The 24301-nt window shown below is 52.7% G+C and overlaps 1 protein-coding gene across 1 annotated transcript; it reads left to right on the forward strand.

Moving 5' to 3' along the window:
• The first annotated feature begins 16501 nt into the window (after positions 1-16501).
• On the forward strand, positions 16502-17863 carry DNAJB8 (DnaJ heat shock protein family (Hsp40) member B8). Its single transcript, XM_059161903.1, has one exon. The coding sequence runs from the start codon at positions 16796-16798 to the stop codon at positions 17501-17503; it is 708 nt and encodes a 235-aa protein (XP_059017886.1). The 5' UTR covers positions 16502-16795; the 3' UTR covers positions 17504-17863.
• Positions 17864-24301: the final 6438 nt, after the last annotated feature.

Here is a 24301-nt window from a genome sequence, read left to right on the forward strand (position 1 = left end):
CTGATCACCAGGAGCACTGACTGCCAGCTTCCTCATCATTGGTATCACCAGCCACCTGGGTCTCTGGTCGCTACATTCTCTAACCATTGCTGCCTTTTGTGCCCAGTAGCTCACCCATCACCTGGATCTCTGGATGGTCATTGAATGTGATCACCTTTGTCTCCCCTACAATCAGTCATCAAGGATATGGGGACCAGGTAACATTCCTGCTGCTCACATCCTCAGTCTCCCATGTCCCTGATCAATGAGGAATGATATAACCAATCAATGATCATACTGCTCACCAGGACCTCCTGATCCTCAGTGTACAACCACCATCTCTCTGATGATGTCTTTGAATGGTGTTATCTCCCACAATGCTACTGTCCCCAATTACTAGTCATTCTATTCATATGTCCCTGATGATGACCTTTTTTGGCTCTAATCACCGTCTCTGGTACCCTGGGTGTGCTATGAATAGGATTTCTAAGGGCCAGCCTCCTTGCTCCTTGGCAGCCCTGACGTCCACGTGGTCCAGGAAGCCCCTCCTCTCATTCTTTCCATCCCAGACTACTGGTGCTGGCAGGGTGCTTGCTTGGACTCAGGGAAGCAAGGGCCCTGTGGAGGTCAACAGGATTTCTAGGAGGTCCCAGATACCGCAGCCCATCAGGGCAGTGCAGAAGGTGCACACCTGGGACTCTGACTCACTCGGGAGTCCTCTGTTCCTGCTGTACCATTCTACCACCACCCCACCTGCATCCTTTTCCTATAGAATAGAAACCCAGAGCAGGTAGGAACCAGCCGGGTGTGTAGCTGGATGGGTCCTGGCCTGCCCGTCTCAAAGCATGGTGGCCCTCTTGGCCCTTCCCCAGCTCCCAGCATTCCAGCCTCCCCTCCCGTCAGCTGTGGCCACAGTGAGGACAGGGACGGTTCTGCCCTCTCATGCCCTGGCTCTTGACTGCAGCACTGTGTGTCTAGATGATCATGTATTCAGGTGTGCATGTCTGCCTGCCTGTTGAAAGCCTCCTACACACCAGGCACTCTTCTAGGTGTGGGGGCTATATCACTGAATGAAAGAAACAGGAATTCCTGCCCTTGGGGAGCTTACCTTCTATGCAGTAAACACAATAACTCTGCCTGGCCTCCAGCAAGTCATCCTATTACCTGGCCTGAATTCCAGAGCCTAGAGTCAGAACCTGGGGTCCAGAGCTTTGAGTGCATGACCGATCCCCTAGGACTCAGGAACCAGACCCAAAACACAGAGCACGGAGCCTGTCCCCCTCTAATTCAGAATTAAGAGCTTGGAGTTCAGATTCTAGAACTTAAATCCAACTGGGGCCCAGAACATCGACCTCAGAATCCAGATCACAGAACATTGAGCCCAGAACTCAGCCTGAGGGTCCTGAACATGGACCCTCAAATCCTTAGCCTAAAGCCTGGAGCTCCAAACCCAAGACTTAGTGCCAAGGATATGGAGCCCAGGGCCTAGAATCTGGATCCCAGAGCAACAGTGTGGCTGGACCCAAAGGCCAGAATCCAAAGCTGCCCCCACCTGCCCCATTTCTCTATTACTATCCTGGCCATAGCACCTTCCTACCACCAACCAGTATTTTTGGAGCACGCAGTGGCAGGCACTGTCAAAGGTGCCAGAAGCTGCCGGCAAGAAACAAGGAGATGAGCAGATTCCCTCTCCCTGCAATGTCAGGTCTAAGAGGGGCCGGGGCTGGATCTGTTCACTCTAGTGTTTCCATCGCCTTTCAAGACCCACGGTAGGTGCTTCCAAAATGTCTTTCGGATAGATTCATTCACTTATCCCACATGTGTTTGTTGACCTGTTGGTTGTTGGCATTCTGGGGTTTGGATGAAGCACACACATCTTGCCTTGATCAATCAGCTCTCTCTGGCTGCCAGGAAGCTCTTGCGAGGGCAGGGGTTGTTTCTGACAAAGGCAGCGGCCAGAGCTGGGGAAGGCTGTGGTGGCCGTGGTAGGGATGGGGTCGAGAGGTAGACCGACCACTGGGAACTGGGAGGCGTGTGGCTTTGGAGGCCCAAAGTTCAAGCCCCAGGCACTCCTCCTCTGCGGCTTCTGTTCCCTCCCCCATCTAATCATCAGCTTCTAACAATGACTCCCACAGCCCAGAGTCATTGTGCGGGTAAACAGTGCAGGCGAAGCAGGCAAAGTGCCGAAGTGTTGCAAGTGGCTGCCTTAGCAGGGAGATGGTGCCTTTATGATTCTGTGGGGCGCCTGGCGCCAGGGTGCCTGGGGTGGGTTGGCCTTTGTTCCATCTGTTTGCACCCAGGTGGGGCTGGCTGGCCCAGGGCCCCCTATTCCTTTCTTCCTGCAGGGAGGGACGCCTCTAAGCCTTTATTCCCATTTTCTATAGGAAGAAATCAACACCCCCACTTTGTAATTTGTAGAGACTATCTCTGTTCTTCAAAAGTCGCTCCCATCTCCTGGTGACCACTACTAGAAATAGGGAAGGCAAATAGCCTTCCAAGTCCCTAGGGCCCCAGAGTAGATGCTGCCCTGGGGGAGGGAGGTAAGATTTGGGAGGAATGCCTGCCATCCACCTGCTGGAAGTGAAGGACAAACTCCCCTGAGAGGCTGGGAAGCACCCAACGAGCCCCTCGTAAGGGCAGTGAGCTGCCCTACGTGAGTGACTTTATAGCACCAGACAGTAGATCAAAAGTCCACTGTGTGTGTGTGTTAGGGAAGGAGGGATAGGCAAAATGATACAGTGATTCCAAACTTGATTTGTAAAAACAAGACCAGCACAAGTCAGAAAATTAGGAAAAATAAAGTGAGGTGTGTGTGTAATACATTCTAGTATTAAGATTCTATGATCACAACCTTTCATACCTGTGGTTCTACTGTAAGAATAAGGAGATCAATGCTCAGACTCCATCCAGTAAGCCCGAAATAGACCCTATTATTTACAAGAAAATGGATGATAAAGGAGGTATCCTGGATCAGTGCAAGGGTGGAGGGTTATTCAAGGAAGTGGAGTTGGAACAACTAACTGGTCATCATCTCCCTGGGTGAACACCCAACTCAGAGATCTGAAACCAGCGGCATGTGGTCTTCTCCAGCCAGCCCACAAATTCTGATTTGGCTGTGTGGGGTTTTGCAAAAGTATGGGTGAGTTGCAAAGGATTTTAAATTAGGAACATCACCTAAAAAAAAGGCAGAAGGTTTGCCCAAGGGGCCATTTTTGCCTCTCTCCCAGCTTCCATCTCCACCCCGCCCCCCATGCCCATACCTGCCTGGGTCTTGGGGATGCTGTTGGGAGTCCTGACATCATCACACATAGCCTATCACACATTCAAGACTTATTAAAGAGTTAGTTTTGAAACCAACCATGGCAACCCACCTGGATCACTTAGGTTAGTTCCCCCACAGATAACTGAGGGACCACAGATCTCAAGGTAAAGGTCAGCCTTTCTAGGAACCAAAGAGGGAAAAGGAAGTTGTTGAACATGGGAGATGTAAAAGCATCTGCAGCAGGGAGGGCATGGAAGCATAATCTGGTATCGCGTTTTTGGAATGAGCTCAGAGATAATCCCAGTTTTAAAACTCAAGAATGTTGAGTATTCATCCAAATACCTTTTGCAGGAAACTCTGAGACGGGATGTTTGGGACGTTATTGTTTATAAACCAGGAGACTGGATACAATCTAAATGTTCAACCAAAGGGCACAGGGAGAGTATATACCCCCAAAAAATTGGAAGCAGGGACTCGAACAGGTATTTGGACACCTATTTTTAAAAAGATGATGTTATTTATTTGAAAGACAGAGATCACAAGTAGGCAGAGAGGCAAGCAGAGGGGGTGAGGGAGCAGGCTCCCCACTGAGCAAAGAGCCCAATGCAGGGCTCCATCCCAGGACCCTGAGATCATGACCTGAGCCAAAGGCAGAGGCTTTTTTTTTCCCTTTTATTTATTTGATAGAGATCACAAGCAGGCAGAGAGGCAGGCAGAGGGGTGGGGGGGGAAGCAGGCTCCCCGCTGAGAAGAGAGCCCAATGCTGGGCTCAATCCCAGGACTCTGGGATCATGACCTGAGCCAAAGGCACAGGTTTAACCCACTGAGCCACCCGGGTACCCCATGCACACCCATGTTTATTTGCAGCATTACCCACAAGCGCCAAGAGGTGGAAACAATCCCAGAGTTCTTCGACAGGTGAAGGATAAACAAAATGTGCTTTAGACGCACCATGGAATATTATTTGGTCTTAAAGAGGAGGAAAATTCAGACACGTGCTACAGAGTGTATGGACCTCGAGGATGTTGTGTTCAGCGGAAGAAGCCAGGACTAGAGAGACAAATACTATGGGATGGCACTTATAGGGGGCACTTAGAGTAGCCAGATTCATAGAGACAGAAAGTTGGGCAGTGGTTGCATGGGGCCGGGAAGGGGAATGGAAGTTGGGTTTTCATGGGGAGAGAGTTTCCATTTGGGAAGATGAAAAAGTTCTGGAGACAGATGCTGGGGCTGGCTGCATCACAGTGTGAAGGTACTACACTACTGAACTGTACACTTAAAAATGGTTAAAATGGTAAATTTTATGTTAGGTTTATTTTACTATAATAGAGGGAGGGAGAAGAGGGAACTATAGGATTTCTGCTACAAAGACTTTCAAATGCTTCCTGAAGGTTTGAGCCAAGTCTCAGAATAGAGGTATATATGTAACAGGAGGACGACAGTGATTACAGCATCTAAGGGGAGAGAATTGTCACCAAACGTTGACAAATGGTGATATCTATGTCATAGAAGATACTTTCCCCTTTATTCTCCCCATTTTCCAGCAATTCTGCAATAAGGTTTAATAGCTTTCATGATAAAAAATATTTGATAATGATTATTGCAGAACGGGGGGGGGGCTAATTTTGCAAAATACACAAAAACTCAAACAAACACACAGTAAATAATAAAAAGACCAATAGTCACTGCAAAAAAAGAGGAAAACAAGTGAAAGCCACAGCAAGAGGTCCTTCCCATTAAAAATGTAAATAAACATTCCAACAGGTACTCTGCCTCTGAGAAAGGATCAAGTACATGCAAATCATACATGCAAATTACCACTGTTTGCTTCTTTTAGCAGACATGGAAGGGCTGCAGATGTGTAGACTCTGGGCACGTGCCATTGGCAGGAACATCGACCAGGATTCTGCGAGCTCTCTGCCCCAGCGAGCCCTACTCAGGTGTGCCTCACAGAAACATTAGGAAAAGAAAAAACGAAGTTGCAGGGAATTTGGGGGAGGTAGGGACGTAAGTTTCAGGATATATAAAGCATAACTCTTTTTTGGCTTTAAAAATACTTGTGTAGAGGGGCGCCTGGGTGGCTCAGTTGTTAAGCATCTGCCTTCCACTCGGGGGTCATGATTCCAGGGAGCCCCGCTCGGTGGGAAGCCTGCTTCTCCTTCTCCCACTCCCCCCTCCTTGTGTTCTCCCTCTTGCTGTTTCTCTCTCTCTGTCAAATAAATAAAAATCTTTAAAAAAATAAATAAAATAAAAGTATTTGTGTAGATACAGAAAATAATCAGGGAAGATACATACCCAGTGAAGAATAGTTGTTAGTTTGGAGAAGTATGATCATTCAGGGGCAGTGGCAGGTGGGGGGTGGGGCAAGGGGAGGTACTTTTCAGTTTAGACACTTGTGCTATTATTTTAACATGTGTTGCTGTTTTGACATAAAGAATAATCATGACAAACTCCTGTTTTCTTTTCTCTGCCTTGTTTCTGATTGGTCTCTCTCCCTGAGATGTTCTCCCTTCAGACCTGCCTGGAGAGCTCCTCTTCATCCTTCAAAACCCCTTCAGAGATCCTAGAGGAAAACCTTATTTGAGTTCTTCTTTCCCTGAGCACCTCAGGGCCTTCCCAGTCCCTAAGCAACGTCACTCAGGTTATAAGGCCAGGCTATGGTCAGACATACCTGCCTCTTCCTTGCTGTCCAGCCCCGAGCAAGTGGCTTAACTTCTTGGAATCCTGACTCCTCACCAATAAAATAAGACCACACCTTGCAGGGTGTTTTAAGGATAATATGAGGAAAGGAAAGGGTCCTCAGTTCTTGAAGAGCCCACCTAGCAAAGAGACCTTTTGCTAATGCTATTTCAGCCCATTTGGCTTCAGACTTAACCCCCTCAAGTTTCTCCACTCCTAGAATCCAGGGTGTCTGGGAACCCTGGGCAAGCTGCCTGCCCTTTCCGTTTCTCTTTCCCACGCATCTCCCAAAACTGTCAGGGTCCCTAGGAGTGCCGGTGGATGCCTGGTTAGTGCTTCAGTATTCTCCCCTACCCCGATCCCAACCAGTCAGGGTCCCCACAGATCATCCCTCCTGTACAGCTGGGAAAACTGAGGCCCAGGCAGGGATGGGGGGTCTTCCTGGGAGGGGACAGAACAGGATGGCTCCCACTGGTAGGCAGGCTAGATGTGGGGGGGTTTCCTCCTCAAAGAGGGAGCTTGGCGGACCCTGTGCAGCTGCGTCCTTCCACCGTCCCATCTGGCCCTCCCCAGCCCCCACGGCAGGGCCCCCTGGGGAACTCTGGGAAAACGCTGTCCTTGCTCCTTCTCCCTGCCCCTCCCCACCCAGGTTCCGCTGTCCTGATCTGGCAGTTGGGATCCAGGTTTCCCAGGCTTTGAGGAGATGCTGGGATGGGCCCCTCCCTTTGCTCCTAATTTAGGAATGGAGGGGACGTTGTTACACAAGCCCCCCCGCCCCCCCATCACCACTGGTACCATCTGGACTCCACCCTTTGGGCTGTCTTCTCCACTGTGCACCATCCCTTCACCTGCTCCTGATCTTTCTTTCTCTCTTTAAAGATTTTATTTATTTATTTGACAGAGACAGACACAGCAAGAGAAGGAACACAGCAGGGGGAGTGGGAGAAGGAGAAGCAGGCTTCCCTCTGAGCAGGGAGCCCAATGCAGGCTCAATCTCAGGACCCTGAGATCATTACCTGAGCCGAAGGCAGATGCTTAACGACTGAGCCACCCAGGTGCCCCTGCTCGTGATCTTTCTTAAGCTTTTTATTTTAATTATGAACTATTTCAAATACCCCCCCAAAATAGCTAATACCATAACAAATGCCCCAGTACCCCTCAGTATGGGTTTTCTGTGCTGCATAGGAAATCACCACAGGCTTAGCTGCTGAGAACCACACACATGGATTATCTTACGACCTCTGTGGGTCAGAAGCCCAGGCATGGCTTAGTGGGGTCCTCAGCCTCAGGTCCCACAAGCCTGCCTTCTGTCAAGCTGTGTGACCAGGTCTAGCCTCTCAGAGGCTCGACTAGGGAAGGGTCTGCTCTGCTCCTAAGCATTCTCAGGTTTTAGCACAAGAGCTGTCTTGCAACTGGAGGACCCATAGCCTCTTGCTCCTTTAAAGCCAGCCACAGACAGACACCCTGCAGACAGTGGCCAACACATGCTAGTTTTAGATAATGTCCTGCAATCCTGGGCATGACATCCTATCCCCTTTGCCATATCCTATTGGTTATACACAAGCCGCAGGTCCTGCCCACCAGAATGGAGGCAACTGGCAGTCCCGCTGACACCCTCAAGTTAAGAAAGAAAACACTGAATCGTGGAACGCTACATCAAAAACGAATGGTGTACAATATGACGACTAACATAATAAAAAAGTAGTTAATGAAGAGTTTAAAAATAAATTTAAAAATTTTTAAAAATTAAAAAATGAATGAATTAATAAAAAGAAAGAAAGAAAGAAAGAAAGAAAGAAAGAAAGAAAGAAAGAAAGAAAGAAAACATGATGGGATATTGCCTGCCTGCCTCCCTCCCCAGAAGCAGCCAGGGCTTTACCACTCCCCTGTAAGTTATATTTTTACTACGCACACATGAATCGTTATACTACAGATCATATCACCCTGCATGTTTTTACATTTTATATAAATGGTATCCTAATGGTCGGTTTTTCTATGACTTTTACCTTTTTTGTTATTTGCTGGCACGTTGCTGACATTCTTTCACATGAATACATGACGTTCTGGTCCGTTCATTTTTCATGGCTGTGACGCTATTAAAGATAACGCAGTGTATTTACCCATCCTCCTGTGTTCCATTCTAAACAGAGTAGAGGCAGCTGCGTCCGCTTCTTTGTCATGTGTGAGTGTTTCTCTGGGAACATATGCTGACGGGGAATCACTTAGTACAGGGACTGGGCACCTTCACATCTATGAGGTAAGGCCAAGGCATTTTCCCAACTGGTCGTTCCAATTTACATTCCCACCGGCAGGGTATGGGAATTCTGGTTGCTCCACATCCTTGCCAACACTTGGTGATGTCAGACTTTGACCTTTTTACCTGTTTGTTGGGTATGAGGGGGAGTATCACCGTTGTGGAGAGATCTCACTAGAACATGCAATTGATCACATTCTCCCTGTGCCTCAAATCCTCCTAAGGGCTCCCCAGCTTGGGTCTGGCATCTGAGCCTTACATGACCTTTGCAGTCCCCAGCCCTCTATAGCTCCCATCCCCCCACTCTCCTCAGTCCCAGGCACAACAGATGCTCTCCCACCCCACGAGGCTTTGTTCCCTCTGGTCCCTCTGCGTGAAGCTGCCCCAACATTTCAAGGCTCCTGCTTTATTAAGAAATACATAACTGAACTGGTCATGCAATGCTCAGATGTTTTCACATGTTTGTGTGTGTCTGCTACCTTTCCCACAGTCTGAGATTGGGAGAGACCTCTTTGGATGGAGGGAAGGGGGTCACAGCTGAAATCTGCTCTGTTTCTAGCTTGCACCCAGACCAGCGCAGGAAAGACTCCTGGATCTGAATGACAAATTGCATAAAAGTCACGTAGGCCTTTCTGTAGTTGACCCAGCACAACCCAGATGTGCGCTGGGCTCCAGGTGAGCAGGCCTGGGGAGGCGAGGGTGGGGAAGAAGGAAAACAGTTCTGCCAGAGACGTGGGCCAGATCTTCCCAGCTGGGTTGGGTAGGGGCATCTCTGAAGACATCATACCCCAATGCTCAGGCACAGGAGAGCTGCGGGCTTCGTGGGAGACCTGGGTGTGTTTGTGTGCACGTGTGTACAGTTGTGTTCAAGTATACAGGTGTGCGCATACGTGCAAGGGCGCAGATGCCTGACACGTGTGGAGGTGTGGGGGGCCATATCAGCCTACCCTGTCTGAAAGAGAAGCCTTGTCACTCTAAGCCCTCCTGCTTTGTTTTTCTTCATGGCATCTATCACTACCTGACTTTGTTTTAAATGTGTTATTTGTGGGGCGCCTGGGAGGCTCTGTCCTTAAGCATCTGCCTTGGCCTGGAGGCATGATCCTAGGGTCTTGGGATCAAGCCCCGCATTGGGCTCCCTGCTCAGGGGGAAGCCTGCTTCTCCCTCTCCCTCTCTTCCTGTTTGTGTTCCCTTTCTCATGGTCTCTTTCTCTGTGTCAAATAAATAAATAAAATCTTTTTAAAAAATTAATGTGTATTGGTTATCAGTTTCTTGTGTCTCCCCCACTAGTTGGCAACACCATGAAAACAGAGCCTTGACTAGCGTGTTCACTGGCATATACATGCCTGCACACCCAGAGTGTGCCTGGCTTATAGTACATGCATGTATAGGAGCTCAAGAAACATGTGAAGTGGATGGATGAAGGGCTGGCTGGCTGGATGAGTGGGTGGGTGGATGGATGGATGGGTAGGTGGGTGGTAGATGGGTGGTTGGATGAGTAGATGAGTGGATGGATGGATGGATGGATGGACAGATAATTGGGTGAGTAGATGGATGGGTGGATGGGTGAGTAGATGGATGGGTGGATGGGTAAGTGGATGGATGGATGGATGGATGGATAGATGGATGGATGGATGGATGATGGATGGAGGGATGGATGGACAGATGATTGGGTGGGTAGATGGGTGAATGGGTGGATGACTGTGGGTATGAATGTGTGCATATGCATGTAGGCCTTGGCTCTGGAAGATACTTCAGGCTTCTTTGTTCTATACTCTTTCCAGAAAGACCCAGGAAGCCCCAGAAGTTGCAGAGGTCCAGAGGTATGTGTGGAGGCTATGGGGGTTGAATCTTCCTGGAGGCTTAGGACTAGCTGTTGGAAGTAGGATCAGAGCCCTGCTCAGGGTTGCTCTCCGTGGGGGTGTGCTGAGAACTAGGGCACTATGGGTGGGGAGAGGAGAGTGGCCACCCTAACAGACTGGCACACTTTAGAACTCAGGGGTCCCACAAATGATGCCCTTGCTCAGGTGGTAACCCCCCGCCATAGGCTAGATCTGAGCCTCCAGACACGACATGGGCCACCAGACCAGGAAGGGTGTTACCTGGGTGGGGGAAAGGACCTAGTGGGCCCCCATTTCCACTGGCCAGGAGGGTTGACCAGGAACCTGCCCTGGATGTCCTAGGGAGGGAAAGTAAGTCTGTGCCATGTCTGTATTGGGACCTGAGCTAAGATCATCCTTTTCCCTCTGGAAAAGAAGAGAGGCTTCTCCCCACTTCCCATGCCTCCTTGTCTGGCACTGAGCACTCACTGTTCCTTCGACCTGTTGAATCACCCACCACCTGACCAGCTCTCCATCAGCTCACCAATTTATATGTCCACCTATCCTTTTACCCATTCTTCTACAGACCCGTCCATCTACCTCCTTCCCTTCACTCATCTGTCCTTCCATCCGTCTCTCCACTATCAACATCGCCATCATTAGGCTAGCAAACCCATGTACACTGGGTTTCTTTTGCTCTAAGCTGTCCTTGCAGCAACCCCATGAGGAGATGCTATTATTATTCCCATTTTACAGATGAAATGTGGAAAGTGAGACACAGAGAGGTTGAGTGACTTCCCCAAAAACACACAGCTGGTAAATGGGAGAACTTTCTGACCTGACCGACTGAGCTCTGAACCTCTCAGTGTTCTGTTCGTCCATCTATCCACCCTCATAGCTGTCCGTCATTCAGTCCCTTCACTCACCTGTCACTGTCCATCCAGTGGCCCATCGATCGCTGTCACCCATCCATCCTGAAAGTAATGCAGTTAGAGAACCAGGGCCCCTGAGGGGAGAGAAGGTCCGGACTGCCCATCTGGCTGGGCCAGGGTGGACTGCGGGGGTGGGGTGGGCTGCCCCAAGCTGGGCAGGGCTGCATGAGACTGGAGGGAATTAGCAGAGTGACTGCCAGGATCATCTAATTAGGAACGCTAGTGATAAGCAGATAGGATCGAGGGTGATTAGAATCCTTTTAAAAAGCCACTCCATTAATTACAGAGACAGAGAGGGGCCTCTGGCTGCTCAGAATACCAATTGGCTGCCTAATCAGCCTCCATCAGCTCGCCTGTGGAGGGTTCCTGCGACTGCTGTGTGACCTTGGGTGTGCTCTGCCCTCTCTGGGCCTCCCCGTGCCCCAAATTAGTCTCTGCTTGAGATCACCTGGTCCCCCAAGATCCTCTTTCTCTAACCAAGCCATGGCTCAGGGGGCAGGCTTTAGGGTGGGCCTGAGACAGGGACCCAGAACATCAGAGGGTGCAGACCAGAGGGACTAGCCCCAAAAGGAGGAGTTTCTATACCTCACTGATGAATGAGGACAGAGAGGCTCAGAGAGGGAAAGTGAGCAAACAGCCAGTGAGAGTCAGGAGCATGGGGCCTGAGCTAACGTCATGCCTGCACATCCCTGTCTCCCCAAGAGACTCTGGAGGGACCCCAGAGGCCCCTGCTGCTGACACTTTCAGTGGTGGGTTTCAGAGGAGACTAAATCAGAGCCATTTTCAGAAGGGCGAATCAGTTCTGCATGGTTCCAGTTTCCACACCTGCCTTTGTGGGAAGCTTACTCTGCCTCGCCCTCGGTAAACTGGAGAGAGCCCCTATCTTCCGGGTACCTTCGGCTTGGGGAGCTGGGATCTCCCTCCCTGCAGTGCGCCCATCCCAGGAAGCCTACCTTCTTCACTCTGAGCCCTGGGACAGCTGTAAAGCTAGGAGGTTTCCAATGCTGTGTGATCCCAGCTACCTCCTACAGACCACCGCAGAGTGGGACCTCAGGCTGAGCACAGGGCCTGGGGTCAGCAGGGTGCAGAGATCCAGCTGGGTGGCCAAGAAAGCTCCTCCCTGGAAAGACAGTGTGGGCAAAAAGTCTCAGGCAAGGCAGGGCAAAGGGGGCCTGGGTTGAGGGGAAGTCTCTGTGGGGTTTGGGGGCATCTCGTCATGCTGGGTCCCTTGTCTCTCTTTTTTTTTTTTTTTTAAGATTTTATTTATTTATTTGACAGAGATCACAGGTAGGCAGAGAGACAGGCAGAAAGAGAGGAAGGGAAGCAGGCTCCCTGCTGAGCACAGAGCCTTGATCCCAGCACCCTGGGATCATGACCTGAGCCAAAGGCAGAGGCTTTAACCCACTGAGCCACCCAGGCGCCCCAGGGTCCCTTGTCTCTTAACTTGATGTAACCACCCATACTCTGCTCCAGCTACCTTGTTAGGGGACCCTCAGGCTTCACTTGTGTTGATGTCATTGTTGCCAACCCCCTCCCCTGACCAATGTCACATTGCCCCATCACCAGCAACATACCAGCCTCCCTCCCTTCACTACTCCCCTCATCCCCATCATCACTGTCACCATCAGCACCATGACGACCATCTCCACCTCAACTAATATCATCACCAACCACACCACATCACAATTATCATGCCACTGCCACCACCATCACTGCCACCGCCTTCGCTGCCATATCCCACTTGCCATCACCTCCATCACCTAGACCAGGATCATCATCCCGTGACCTCCACAATGCCCATCACTGCTGTCACCATGATCAGCATCACCACCATCACTGTTACCATGGCCACCATGTCATCTCTGACACCACCTCCACCATCAGTCACCATCACTGCCCACCTCCACCTCAACCAGTATTTGCATTGTCTTGACTACCAGTATGGCTCTCATCACCACCAAGACTGCCACCAGCATCACAACCATCACTATCATCTGCACCACCTTCACCTCCACCAATGCCACTGTTACCATGACGACCGTTCCCATTGTCCCCATCACCTGCAACATCACTGTTTCCACCCTGACCACCTCCTTTCTCATTACTATCATCATCATCATCCCCTCTGTCACCTCTGCCATCATACCATCACCACTGTCTGTACTGTCACCATTACCACAAACCTGCCCGCACCACCACCACCTCCCTCGGAGCCACTGTCACCGTGACCACATCACACAGTTGGGTGACTGTAACAGGTATGAAGACTAACAGAAGTTTTTGCAACCATGGGATGACCCGGGGGGGAAAGATCAGGGACACAAGTCATCGCTGCTCCAGTGTGAGTGGATTTCAAGACCTGGCCTGGAAGCTGCTGGAATCTCACGCTACTCCAGGAAGCTCCCCGGAGTAGCTCAGCCTGCGGCTCTGATGCTGGGGTGTCTCAGAGGATGGTCTGGAAGTTGCTGCAAACCTCCAGTCGTCACCTGCCTTCAGCTTCTTTCTCTTTCACTTTCCAAATTATGTGCATTGGCAGACTCCCCCTGGGACCCACACAGATAAGGGGATTCTGGAGAATTTTCCCTAACTCTCTAGAGCATGGAGGAGACCTTCAAAGGAGGGAGGTAAATGCCACGTCTGCCATGTCATTGCCATCGGTGTCAGCACTGTTGCTAGAGCACGCCGTGACTCCCACTGTCGTGACTCCCTCCATGGCTGTCACAGCTCCCCTCAGCCACATGGCATGGCCATCAGCACCAACACCGCCATCGCCGGTGGCACCCGGGCCACCAATCCCACCAGCTCCATCAGCCCCATGATCGCCAGCAGCACACCGCAGGATTGCCCGCTTCCTCAGCAGATCGTTCCTTTCTAGCTATTGCTGGAGACTTGCAAAACCTTCCTGAACAGAGTACCATTCCCTATCTGCCCCACTGATGCTGGCCTGGGCCACATGGTGTGAGCATGGGTGACACACATCACATCCTGGGAGAAGTTTTCAGCAACACTCCGTGTGTCTTCCAGCTCCTACTCCCACCCTCCCTGCCATGAGAATGGTATGTTCCAAACTGGAGCATGCCCTCATCCGGGATCCAGAAGGAGAAGACCTGTGAGTTGGAGCCCAGGCGAAGTAGGCAAGGGCCAAATGTCTGTCATGAGGCTCCGAGATGTGGGGATCATTACTGAAGCAAAGCCATATGACATGCAACTTGCACTACCCCACTGCCTTTGTCCCTATCACTGCCACCAATGTCACCACTTCTAGGACCACAGTCAGCATGGCCAACCTCCCCGATAGTGCCCCTAGCAACCCTTTCATCACCTCCTTGTCACACTTCCACCATCACCACCTTCACTATCAACACCACCTCGACCACCACGGGTCTCCAGCTACCCTCCCCTCCACCAGCACCTCCACTTGTTAACTCTCCCACCCCAGGCATGACCGCTGTTGCCACTGCCAGCACCTTTCTCCCATTATCAACTCCACCATCAGCACCATGGCTGTTCTCCTTCTCACCACCGGCTCCACGTCAAAGCCACTAACCTAATCACCTCTTCCGTCTTAGTGATGCTTGGTTCACCAGTGTACCATCCCCACAGTCATCGTGGAGAATTGTGTGGGGAGGCAGCCTTCCCGCGCTCTAGTGGACAAGCCTGTCGAGAGTAGTCTGTAACGATAGTGACAGAAATATAGTTACAAAAACACAGGAGCATTTTCATTTGTAGCTATCCCTAGTGGACTTGCTCCTTGCTCATCATTTCCTCTACCAAACGACGTGTGTCAGGTGTTAGCCCCTCGGGGTGGATGGACAGGGGCACGGCGGATGGGTCATGCTCCTGGTGAGGTGGGTTGGGGGGTGACTGCATCTGCCACTCTAAGTCAGGTTTGTAAAGTGTCTCTAGGTTCTGCTTTCATCCCTCCCAGCATTTGGGACTGGCTCAAACCCACTGTCCCTGCTAGGTGCTGGGAACCCAGCACTGATGAGTATGGAAGGAGCAGAGAGAGAGAGAGAATACAGAGAGGGATAAGGACTACAGACAGGAAGAAAAGAAGGAAGGGAGGGGGGAAGAGAAGGAAAGGAAAGAGAGGGAAGGGGGAGAGAAGGAAGAGGAACAGAACACTCTCTTAGGTAAGAGTTAGTGATCCCAATAGCTCTGCTCCTCACTGGTGTGGTCCCTAGACGGTTTAGCATGTATTCCATCTTAACAGGGGTGTGGTGAGGGGAAGGGGGGACTAGCTCTCAATTGGTACTGTTAATTATTATTTCTAAATATGATCTAACATTGGGGCAAGAATTAAAGAAATGTAAATGCTTAGGAACATCTGGTCCCTAACTCGCTCACCTTACTAGCTTTCCAGGGCTGCCATGGCAAATGATCACAAACTGAGTGACTTAGAACAACAGAAATGCAACCTCTCACCATGCTGGAGGTCAGAAGTCCAAGATCAAGGTGTTGGCAGGGCTGCACTCCCTCCTTCCGGCTTCTGGTAACTGCGGGCTCTCCCTGTGCTGCCTTGCCATCCCCCTCTTCTTCTGTGTGGCTCCATAAGGATGCTTGCCATTGGGTTGGGGACACACCAACAAAATCCAGGATGCTCTCGTCTCAATATCTCTAATTTAACTACATCTACAAGACCCCTTTTCCAAAGGAGATCACATTCGCAGGTTCCAGTGCTTAAGACAGGGACATAGCTTTTGGGGGACATAGCTTTTGGGGGACATAGCTATGCTCACTAGTCACACTTATTTTTTTTTAAAGATTTTATTTATTTATTTGACAGAGATCACAAGTAGGCAGAGAGGCAGGCAGAGAGAGAGGAAGGGAAGCAGGCTCCCTGCTGAGCAGAGAGCCCAATGTGGGATTCAATCCCAGGACCCTGGGATCATGACCTGAGCAGAAGGCAGAGGCTTTAACCCACTGAGCCACCCAGGCACCCCACTAGTCACACTTATTATCTGGATTTTTCTTACCAGACCTGAGTGGAATGCTTCTTTTTATTTGCTGTCTTCAGGCAGTGCTGGGTTTGCCTCTCACTCTCTCTCTTTCACAGATGTGCTGTGTGACCTTGAGTATATCCTACATGTCTCTGAGCCTCGTTCATTCAACAAACTTTTACTGCTTTCCAGGTAAGGTCTTAAACACCAACGAACATGCCTGCCTTTGTGGGGCTTACCTGAGGATCTGACCTGATGAAGGGGCACAAGAAGAATGAACCCGAATGAATCCCTTCTCTCGCCTCCCTGCCTGATTTCCCACTTGAGGCTCCCCCTCCATCCCAAGAACCCAGCCAGTGGGCTAAGTGGACCTGTCCCAAGAAGCCCTCCCTCCCCTCCCCGACCACTGTCTCCAACCTGCATTGCCCACCTTGGCCAGATCCTGCGGCCGGCCCTGTCTCTGCTCCGTGGCTCCAGGGAGCTCAGCCCACAGGCCTGGCATAACTGAGCTCCAAATTTTCAGCCAGCCAAAGTGCTGACCTCAACCTTGACCTTGTGGGCAGGGGCAGCCAGTGTGGCCCAGGGCTGGAGGAGGGTTGCTGGTGCAGAGCTGGGGGTGGGATTTGCCCCGCCCATGGGGCTGATGTCACAAAGGGCCCAGCCTCCGCTCTGCAGGGGGTGTCTGCCCTTGGCCTGGCCCCACGGTGGCAGTGTCCCCCTCCCCCCACCCCTCTCAGTGGAGGCGCCCACCCGTCCCTGAGAGCTGGTACTATGAAAAGGTAAAGTCGCCGGGCAGAGCCACGCCCGGAGCCAGCAGATTCCAGCAAGGCCCCCGCTGAGGGACCCACACCAGCTGCTGCCTCCTCTGAGTCCATCCTGGTCCCCCGGGCCCCCGTGCCCACCTCACCTCTGCCCCCGCCCTCCCCTCGGCATGGCCAACTACTACGAAGTGCTGGGGGTGCAGTCGAGTGCTTCCCCAGAGGACATCAAGAAGGCCTACCGCAAGCTGGCCTTGCGCTGGCACCCCGACAAGAACCCCGACAACAAGGAGGAGGCTGAGAAGAAGTTCAAGCAGGTGTCTGAGGCTTATGAGGTCCTGTCCGACTCCAAGAAGCGCTCTGTGTATGACCGCGCGGGCTGCGACAGCTGGCGGGCCGGTGGCGGGGCCAGCACTCACTACAGCAGCCCCTTCGACACAGGCTACACCTTCCGGAACCCTGAGGACATTTTCCGCGAGTTTTTCGGAGGCCTAGACCCCTTCTCATTTGACTTCTGGGACGTCCCTTTCAACAGTGACCGCGCGGGCCGGGGCCATGGCCTGAGGGGGGCCTTCTCTGCAGGCTTCGGCGAGTTCCCGGCCTTCATGGAAGCCTTCTCATCCTTCGACACCCTGGGCCGGGCCGGAGGTGGCGGGGCCAACCGTGCCACCTTCTCATCCACGTCCTTCGGCGGCTCGGGCGCCGGCAGCTCCGGCTTCAAGTCGGTGATGTCGTCCACCGAGATGGTCAACGGGCACAAGGTCACGACCAAGCGCATCGTGGAGAACGGGCAGGAGCGCGTGGAAGTGGAGGAGGACGGGCAGCTCAGGTCGGTGACCATCAACGGCAAGGAGCAGCTCAAGCGGGTGGATAACAAGTGAGCACCCGGCCGTCCCCCAGGGTCCGCTCCCGCGTGCTGCCCACCGTGCACATGCCACCTGCGTGGCTGGTGGTTAATAAACCTGCCAAGTGAGTTCATGGAAACAACTGGCCCCGATGTGTGGGGTGTGGGGACCTGATGGGCCGCTGAGGGGGGCAGCCCTTGTGCGGGGGAGTGTGTATGCTAAGGCCCACGGGCGCCCCCTCTGCCCAGGCTGCGCTAGTGGGAGGGGGTGCATGCGTGGGTGATCTGATGTAATCTCTTGTCTGTGCCGTTGGGGTTGGCATCTGTCCATCTCAACCCAGCCCTTTGCCTCTGTGCCTGCCATCGGATCTCTGATGGGGGACATGCCTCCAGCTCCATGTCTCACTCCCAGCCCTCTTGGTGACTTGTCAGGCAGCCAACCTGCCAAACCCAAGTCACATCACTCTGCCCGCTTTGCTGCAAGCCTTCGGTGGTCTCTCTGCTCTAAGTGTAAAGACCTCAGTCTTCGTCCTCCCAGGGAGGCCAAGTCATGGTGGCTTGGCCCTACACACCTTCCTGGTCTCCCCTCCCTGCAACCCTCATTCTTTGAACTCTAGACACACTGGCCAACCCTTCAGTCCTCCATGGAACCAAATGCCTTGCAACCTCAGGGCCTTTGCACATGCTGCTCTCCCTGGTCTATGCCCTCTCATCTCGAAGCCAAGGAGGCCTTCCCCAACACCACTCTTCTGAATTAGTTCTCCACTTACCCCACACTAAAGGTCCCTCACCTGTTTTGCCCCAGCCCTTAGGGTTGTCTGCGGAACTACCAAGAGATGTGTGCCTTCCTGAATATACTGCAGGTCCAAGGGAGATAAGACTTGTGCCTGCCTCATTGCTCGCTGTATCCCTAAAGTCTAGAGCTATGTCTGGCACTAAGAAGAATGTCTTCTAACATCTGGCATTAGAAGAATGAATATTTCTAGGTGTGTGTGTGTGTGTGAGAGAGAGAGAGTGTGTGTGTGTGTGTTGGGGTATTGGAGGATGTGTGCTAATCCCAGGCAGGCCAGAGCGGGACTGACTGGGAGGAAATGGCTGTTGGAGCAGGAGATGGGAGGTCCTGGGTCCTGTTTAGGACTCAGAAATAAAGTTTGGGGTGAAGACTTTTGCTTGCCTCTATAGAGCTCATGGCTGGGCCCCTGGGCTGGACTTCAGGGCAGGCTATTGGCGTGGTGTTCTAGTGGTGGGTTCTACCAGCCAGAGCAGTGGTAGGCATCTTCTGAGAAGTTTCCTGGGCTGTGGACAGAGGGACAAGTAGGGGAGAAAGTGAGGCCAGCTATAGGCAGACCAGACCATGGACACATACAAGGCCTCCTGGCAGGTGATCTGAGGACTGGGACTCTGTTGTGTGATTTCCCAAATAACCCTTAAGTAACCCCACATGGTTCAGGGTGGGGAGTGGGGGTGGGTACTATAGCCTGAGGGTCATGTGTGTGCGTACACTGTGCACACATTTTTGTCTGTATCTGTATAGCACAGAGAAGGGCAGGGTGGTTGATTTCAGTCTGCTGCCCCAGTAGACCATAAGGTCCACAAAAATGGGAGCTCTGATCCTGTTTTTTGCTCACCTCCAGCCTCTAGCTCAAGGCATAAATAGAGCATATACTCAATAAATACTTGTTGTATGAAGGTGTTTGTGTGGGCGTGCTTGTATGTGTTTGTCTGAGCCTGAGTGAGGTCTCTATAAACGGGGCCACAGGGTTCTGTCCTCAGCCTTGTGTCTTCAATGAGGCACTAAGGCTTTGAAGGAGCCAAAAAAAGGCACAGACTTTACATTCTCAGACATGCTCAGTTGGGAGGCTGCAGAACTACTGTCCACATCAGAAATAAGATGAGCAACCCTTGAAACTGGAGTGACTGTTGTTAATTATGCTTTAAAGAGAAGGAGGAAGTCAGGCTGGGGAGACCTGGCTGTGTCAGCCATGTGTGGACATGGAGCTGGAGATCTTAGTGGGCCACAAGCTTTGTGTGACCAAAGGTGTTAATGAGGAAGTGCCCAGGAAGTTGCATATGCCCTCGGGGAATGCATAGCTCTTCTGTTCAGAATTCTGATCCTGCTTTGTGTTCAGCTCCAGGCCCCGCTCTCTGGGAGATGGGCAGGAGCAGCCTGGAGTGGGTCCAGAAGGGGTGGCTAGGGTGGGGAGAAGGTTGAAGACTTCATCCTAGGAGAAGCTGGGGAGACTCAACTTGGAGAAAGGCAGCCTCATGAATTCCATTTGCTGTCCCCAAGTCTCTGCAGGACTCCTGCAGGCCAGGAGAGCAGATGAGTCTGAGGCCCAGGGATTAGGCGTAGGAGTCACCAGAAGGGTTGGGTGTCACAAGGAGCAGGTCCTAGTCCTATGGAACTGGGGCTTTCTCTAAGTCAGAGCAAGGCCAACTCCCCTAAGGGTAGTGAGCTTCCAATCACGGGAGGGGTGACAGAGCTGAGTCCTGATTACCTGTGGGCCCACAGAGTGCCAGTCTTTTTTTAAAAATACTGTTTACACAGACTTCTATTTTGAAACAATCCCAAGTTACAGATCGGTCATGCACTTTTACTTCAGTGCAAATCAAGAAATATGTATTGAGCACTTACTATATGCCAGGCACAGTTCTAGGTGCTGGGGATATAGCAATGGGCGAAACAGACCCCTGTCTGATGGGACAGATGTTCTACTGGGGAGACAGAAAACGAGCAGGTGTTTAGAACCTTGTCCTGAGTCGTAATGAATGCTAGAGAGGAAATACAGGGGGGTAACTCGTAGATGAAGGATGGAGTCAAGGGTGTGGGCACAGGAGTGTTTTGTCGGGTGCTTCTGGGAGACCTCCTGAGGAGGAAATGGGAATGAAAGTGAAATCGTGGACCATGTAGTTATCTGGGGGGAAAAGCATTTCTGGGTAGGGGGAAAAGCATTTTTGGGCAGGGAGAAGCTGCTGCGAGGCCATAAACCTCGAGGGGAGGGCAGGACCTGGTCAAAAACTCCAAGACCCTGCCCTAAGGAGGAACAGGCGAAGGTAGATAGACACAGTGCCATTTAATGCCTACACTGTTCCAGATTGGTTGCTGCCCTATGTCACATAAGAGGAAACTGAGGCTCAGAGAGAAAGGTCACGTATCTGGCAAGTGGCTGAGCCAGAATTTCATCCTGGTGTTTTGACTCCAAAGGATTCACCTTTCAAATGATAATAACAGTAACAATAACCATAATAAGTACAGCAACCAAGGTCAGTGTGCCTGTGTGTGTATGCGTGTGCATGTACATGTGTGTGTGCCTGCGTATGCAAACGTGTGCATCCCTGAAGGACTGGCATGCTGGCAACTCCTTGTTCCTTGGGGGGGCTGGAGTGGAGCCAGAAATGGAGGTGATTCCAGGTGCCAAGGTTCAAGGCTGGTTAGTGACAGGGTGTCTGGTTCCCAGGCTGGGAAGAGGGGATTGTGAGCATGGCCAGGAAAGGTGCTGTGAGTGCTGATCTGGCTGGGACCTGAGCAGATTTTGCTCATCTATGTATCTCAACTCCCAGCCTGACAAGTTCAGCAACTGATGGGAAATGGAAGAAGGTGAGAGCACACTGTTCCAGGGAACAGCAAGAACCAAGGGGTGTGCTCAGGGGATAGTCTGTGGAGATCATGAGAGGAGAAGCTGCTGCGAGGCCATAAACCTTGAGGGGAGGGCAGGACCTGGTCAAAAATAGACCTGGAAGGAGTTCATCTCCATTTCCAGAATGATAGCTAGGCAGAAGGACACCCACAGTGGTGGCAGGGAGGCAGGGCTGGATGCCTAGAAGTGGCCTGGGTGCTTTTCCCCAAGGGGAACCTGTTGAAGGCTTTTTCTAGGAAGTCAAGGGGCATCATCCCAAGATCTCTAGGGGTTGCAAAGCCCCTCCGGTGCTGCAAGTGCCCTGGCCAAGGGGACACAGTAGGTGGCCTGGCTGTTGGCTGCACCTCCAGGCTCAGTCTAGCCTCTGGTTTCTCGAGTCCTGCCTCCAGGAGCCCCTGGGACAGGCCAGCAGCTGGAGGTCTCCTAACCATGTTACTGGAGGAACAGGAGAGCCCCCATGACGCACAGAAGGTTGCATCCCAGCTCCCAGCCCTGCAATGTGACTAACTTCATCAAAGCCCCAGCTACAGCATTAAGCACCTGACCTGTGCCCCTGCCGACCTGCTAATTTCACCAATTACTGGCCAACCGCGGCTTCGTCAAGTGGGCCCGCTTAGCTCCGACAGCTGCTGGGCCAATTCAATTATGGCCCAGCAGCCCAGGCGGCTGCGAGGTCCTGGGGTTGGGTGCATGGTGGAGAGCTGGGTGCACTGCCCAGACCTGGGTGCTTGCAAGGCTCTGGTGCCTAAATGCCCTCAGGGCCCCAGGGCCAAGTCGCTGTCTGCATTCCCCTCCTTTCACCAGCCTGGCGCATGAAACCGGTACTTTCCCTCCAGCCCGGACCTGTGGTAGGTCTTGACATTCCCCTTCCTAATTCCTCCCAGGGCTGCCGATCACCTGGCTAAGCATGCACCGTGTCCATGACCGCTTTGCTGAATCCTGTCTCAGCACTTAGCTCCATTTGCCACGTTGATAAACCTGAGCCCAGACAGGTTGACGTGCAACCAGGGATGGGCCCCCCAAATCAAGTTCACTCCCTGAACGGGCATTGGAGGCCCCTGCTGTGTTTCTGGCCGCACATGTCACCCGCCCGTGGGCACCGACTGCCCAGCGTCTGTGTCTTGTGCCTTCTGTCCCTGCGCCTGAGCCTCCCTTCTCATCGCCTGAGGGCCTGCTAAATTCATCCTTGGGGGCCTCGCTCCAAGTCGCCTCCTTGGGGAGACCTCACCAAGTCCCGCCAGAACAGGACAGTCTGGCCGAGGGAGCCTCGCCTTCTGGGCCTGGCTGTGTGCCAGGTGTAGAGACTGTAGTGGTGAGGAAGGCCGGGGAGGGGGGCGCCCGCAGAGCCCCCACAAGCCAGCACGCAAACCCTGGCGTGGACAGGCTGGTTGGGCCTTCTCATTCAAGAGTGCCCCAAGGCGGGGGTTATGTGGAGGACCCTTTCCTGGCCCAGCCTCAAAGTGGCTCCTAAGGGGGGAAGGGCCCACTTTCAGAATGCAGCTCCTTACTCTCATTGCTGCCTCCTGGATCCCCCCATCACTCCCCCGGGCATTGCGCCAGTCTCCTCCTCGGTCTCCCTGCCCCCCCCCCCCCCCCCCCCCGCTCCTTCATCCTGTTCTTATCCCAGCAGCCAGAAGGATGTTGTGGAAAACAGTTTGAGGAGATACTCCGAGTAAAAAGCTAAAGTCCTCATGGCAGCGACAAGGCCCTGCATTATCTGGCCCCCAGGACATCTCTGGCTTTCCCTGCTACTTGCTCTACGCCAGCCCCACCTGTCACCTCCCCATCCAGCACACATACCTGTCATGCTCCTGTCTCAGGACTTTTGTGTTGACTGTGCCCTCTGCCTGGAACCCTCCTCCCAGAGTTCCATGCATCCCCTCTCCCCACACCTGCCTTCAGGTCTTTATGCATCTCCCCATGCCCCCCTCACTCTCTGTGCTATAGTCCTGCCTCAGGTCTCTTGCACATACTGACCTCACTGCCTGAAACACCCCTTACCGCTGAGCCCTGCCCAGCTACCTCCTACCAACAGCCTCTTCCCAGATGCCACTTCTGCAGGTAGACCTCAGACTTAGGTAGGCTCCCCCTCCTCCACCCTTTACTCCAGGGTCCCTACATCCCTTCTGGGCCCCTGGCTGTCTGAAGGGACCCAAATCCTATGGGGAAGGAGTGGACTCCCTATCAATGGTTGGACAAGATGGCTTCCCAGTGTGTCCTTCTGGCGCTAGGATTCAGTGACCCTGGGGCATTTTACAAGTCAGGGCACCAAAGCCCAGGGGAGAAATGCTCCCTGGTTCCCAGAGCAAGTGGGGAGCCAGGTCTGCAACCTCTCTGCTAGCAGTAGCCTCAGGCCTGGCCAAGGACCATCACCCCCACTGGGGTGTTTCCACCAGTGTCTGGTTTCTGCATGGACTCAGGTGGGGGCAATGTTCTTAACCCTACTGAGTTCCTACTTTGTCCACACAAGTCCCCAACGGACTTGCACCCACAGCAAGAAAGAGATACGGCTATTTGTCCCCATTTTACAGATGGGGAAACTGAGGCTCAGAGGGTTAGAGACTTGGCCAAGGTCACACAGCCACCCTGGAAGCTGCTGCTGCCCTCCACATCCTCTCCCCCTGCACCCAGGGCCTGGGGCGGACTGGGTGGGGCACAGGCAGCCTCTGCCCTCCCTCCCTCCCTCTGGCCAGTCGATGTTATCGCAGCTGATTTAATTTCAAAGACGGATTGAGCCTTGGCGGGAGGGAGAGAGGCTAATCGCAGCCGCCATCTGCCCCGTTGTCATGGGGATGGGCTCCCAGCAATTGTGCAGGGGCTGGACCCAGATAAGGGCAACACAGTGGGCTGGAGGGGACTGCAGTGGGTGGGGTGGGGATGGGCAGGAAGATGGGGGAGCAGGGCATGGGGAGAAGGAAGGAGAGACCCACAGACCCAAGAGATGCAGGGATACAGAAGCACAGGGGCATAAAGGTGTCAAGGGGCTGGGGGAGAGAGCTCAAGATGCCTCAGTGCTGGGAGACACAGAGACTGGAGACCGAGAGACCCTGGGAGGCAGTGGCCCAGTGATGGCTGAGCAGAGCCTCGGGGCAAGGCCGGTGATTGCAACACGGATGACAGGGAGGTCTTGCCCACAGCCTCCTGGCTAAGCACCTAAACCGTTTGCTCCAGGGCCCCGCTGAGCCAGGCTGCCTAGC

This window comes from Mustela lutreola, chromosome 2 (genome assembly GCF_030435805.1).
Source record: "Mustela lutreola isolate mMusLut2 chromosome 2, mMusLut2.pri, whole genome shotgun sequence".
NCBI classification, from domain to species: Eukaryota; Metazoa; Chordata; class Mammalia; order Carnivora; family Mustelidae; genus Mustela; species Mustela lutreola.

Excerpts from the sequence above, each read along its gene's own strand:
- DNAJB8 (XM_059161903.1), top strand. The coding sequence starts at position 16,796 with ATGGCCAACTACTACGAAGTGCTGGGGGTGCAGTCGAGTGCTTCCCCA.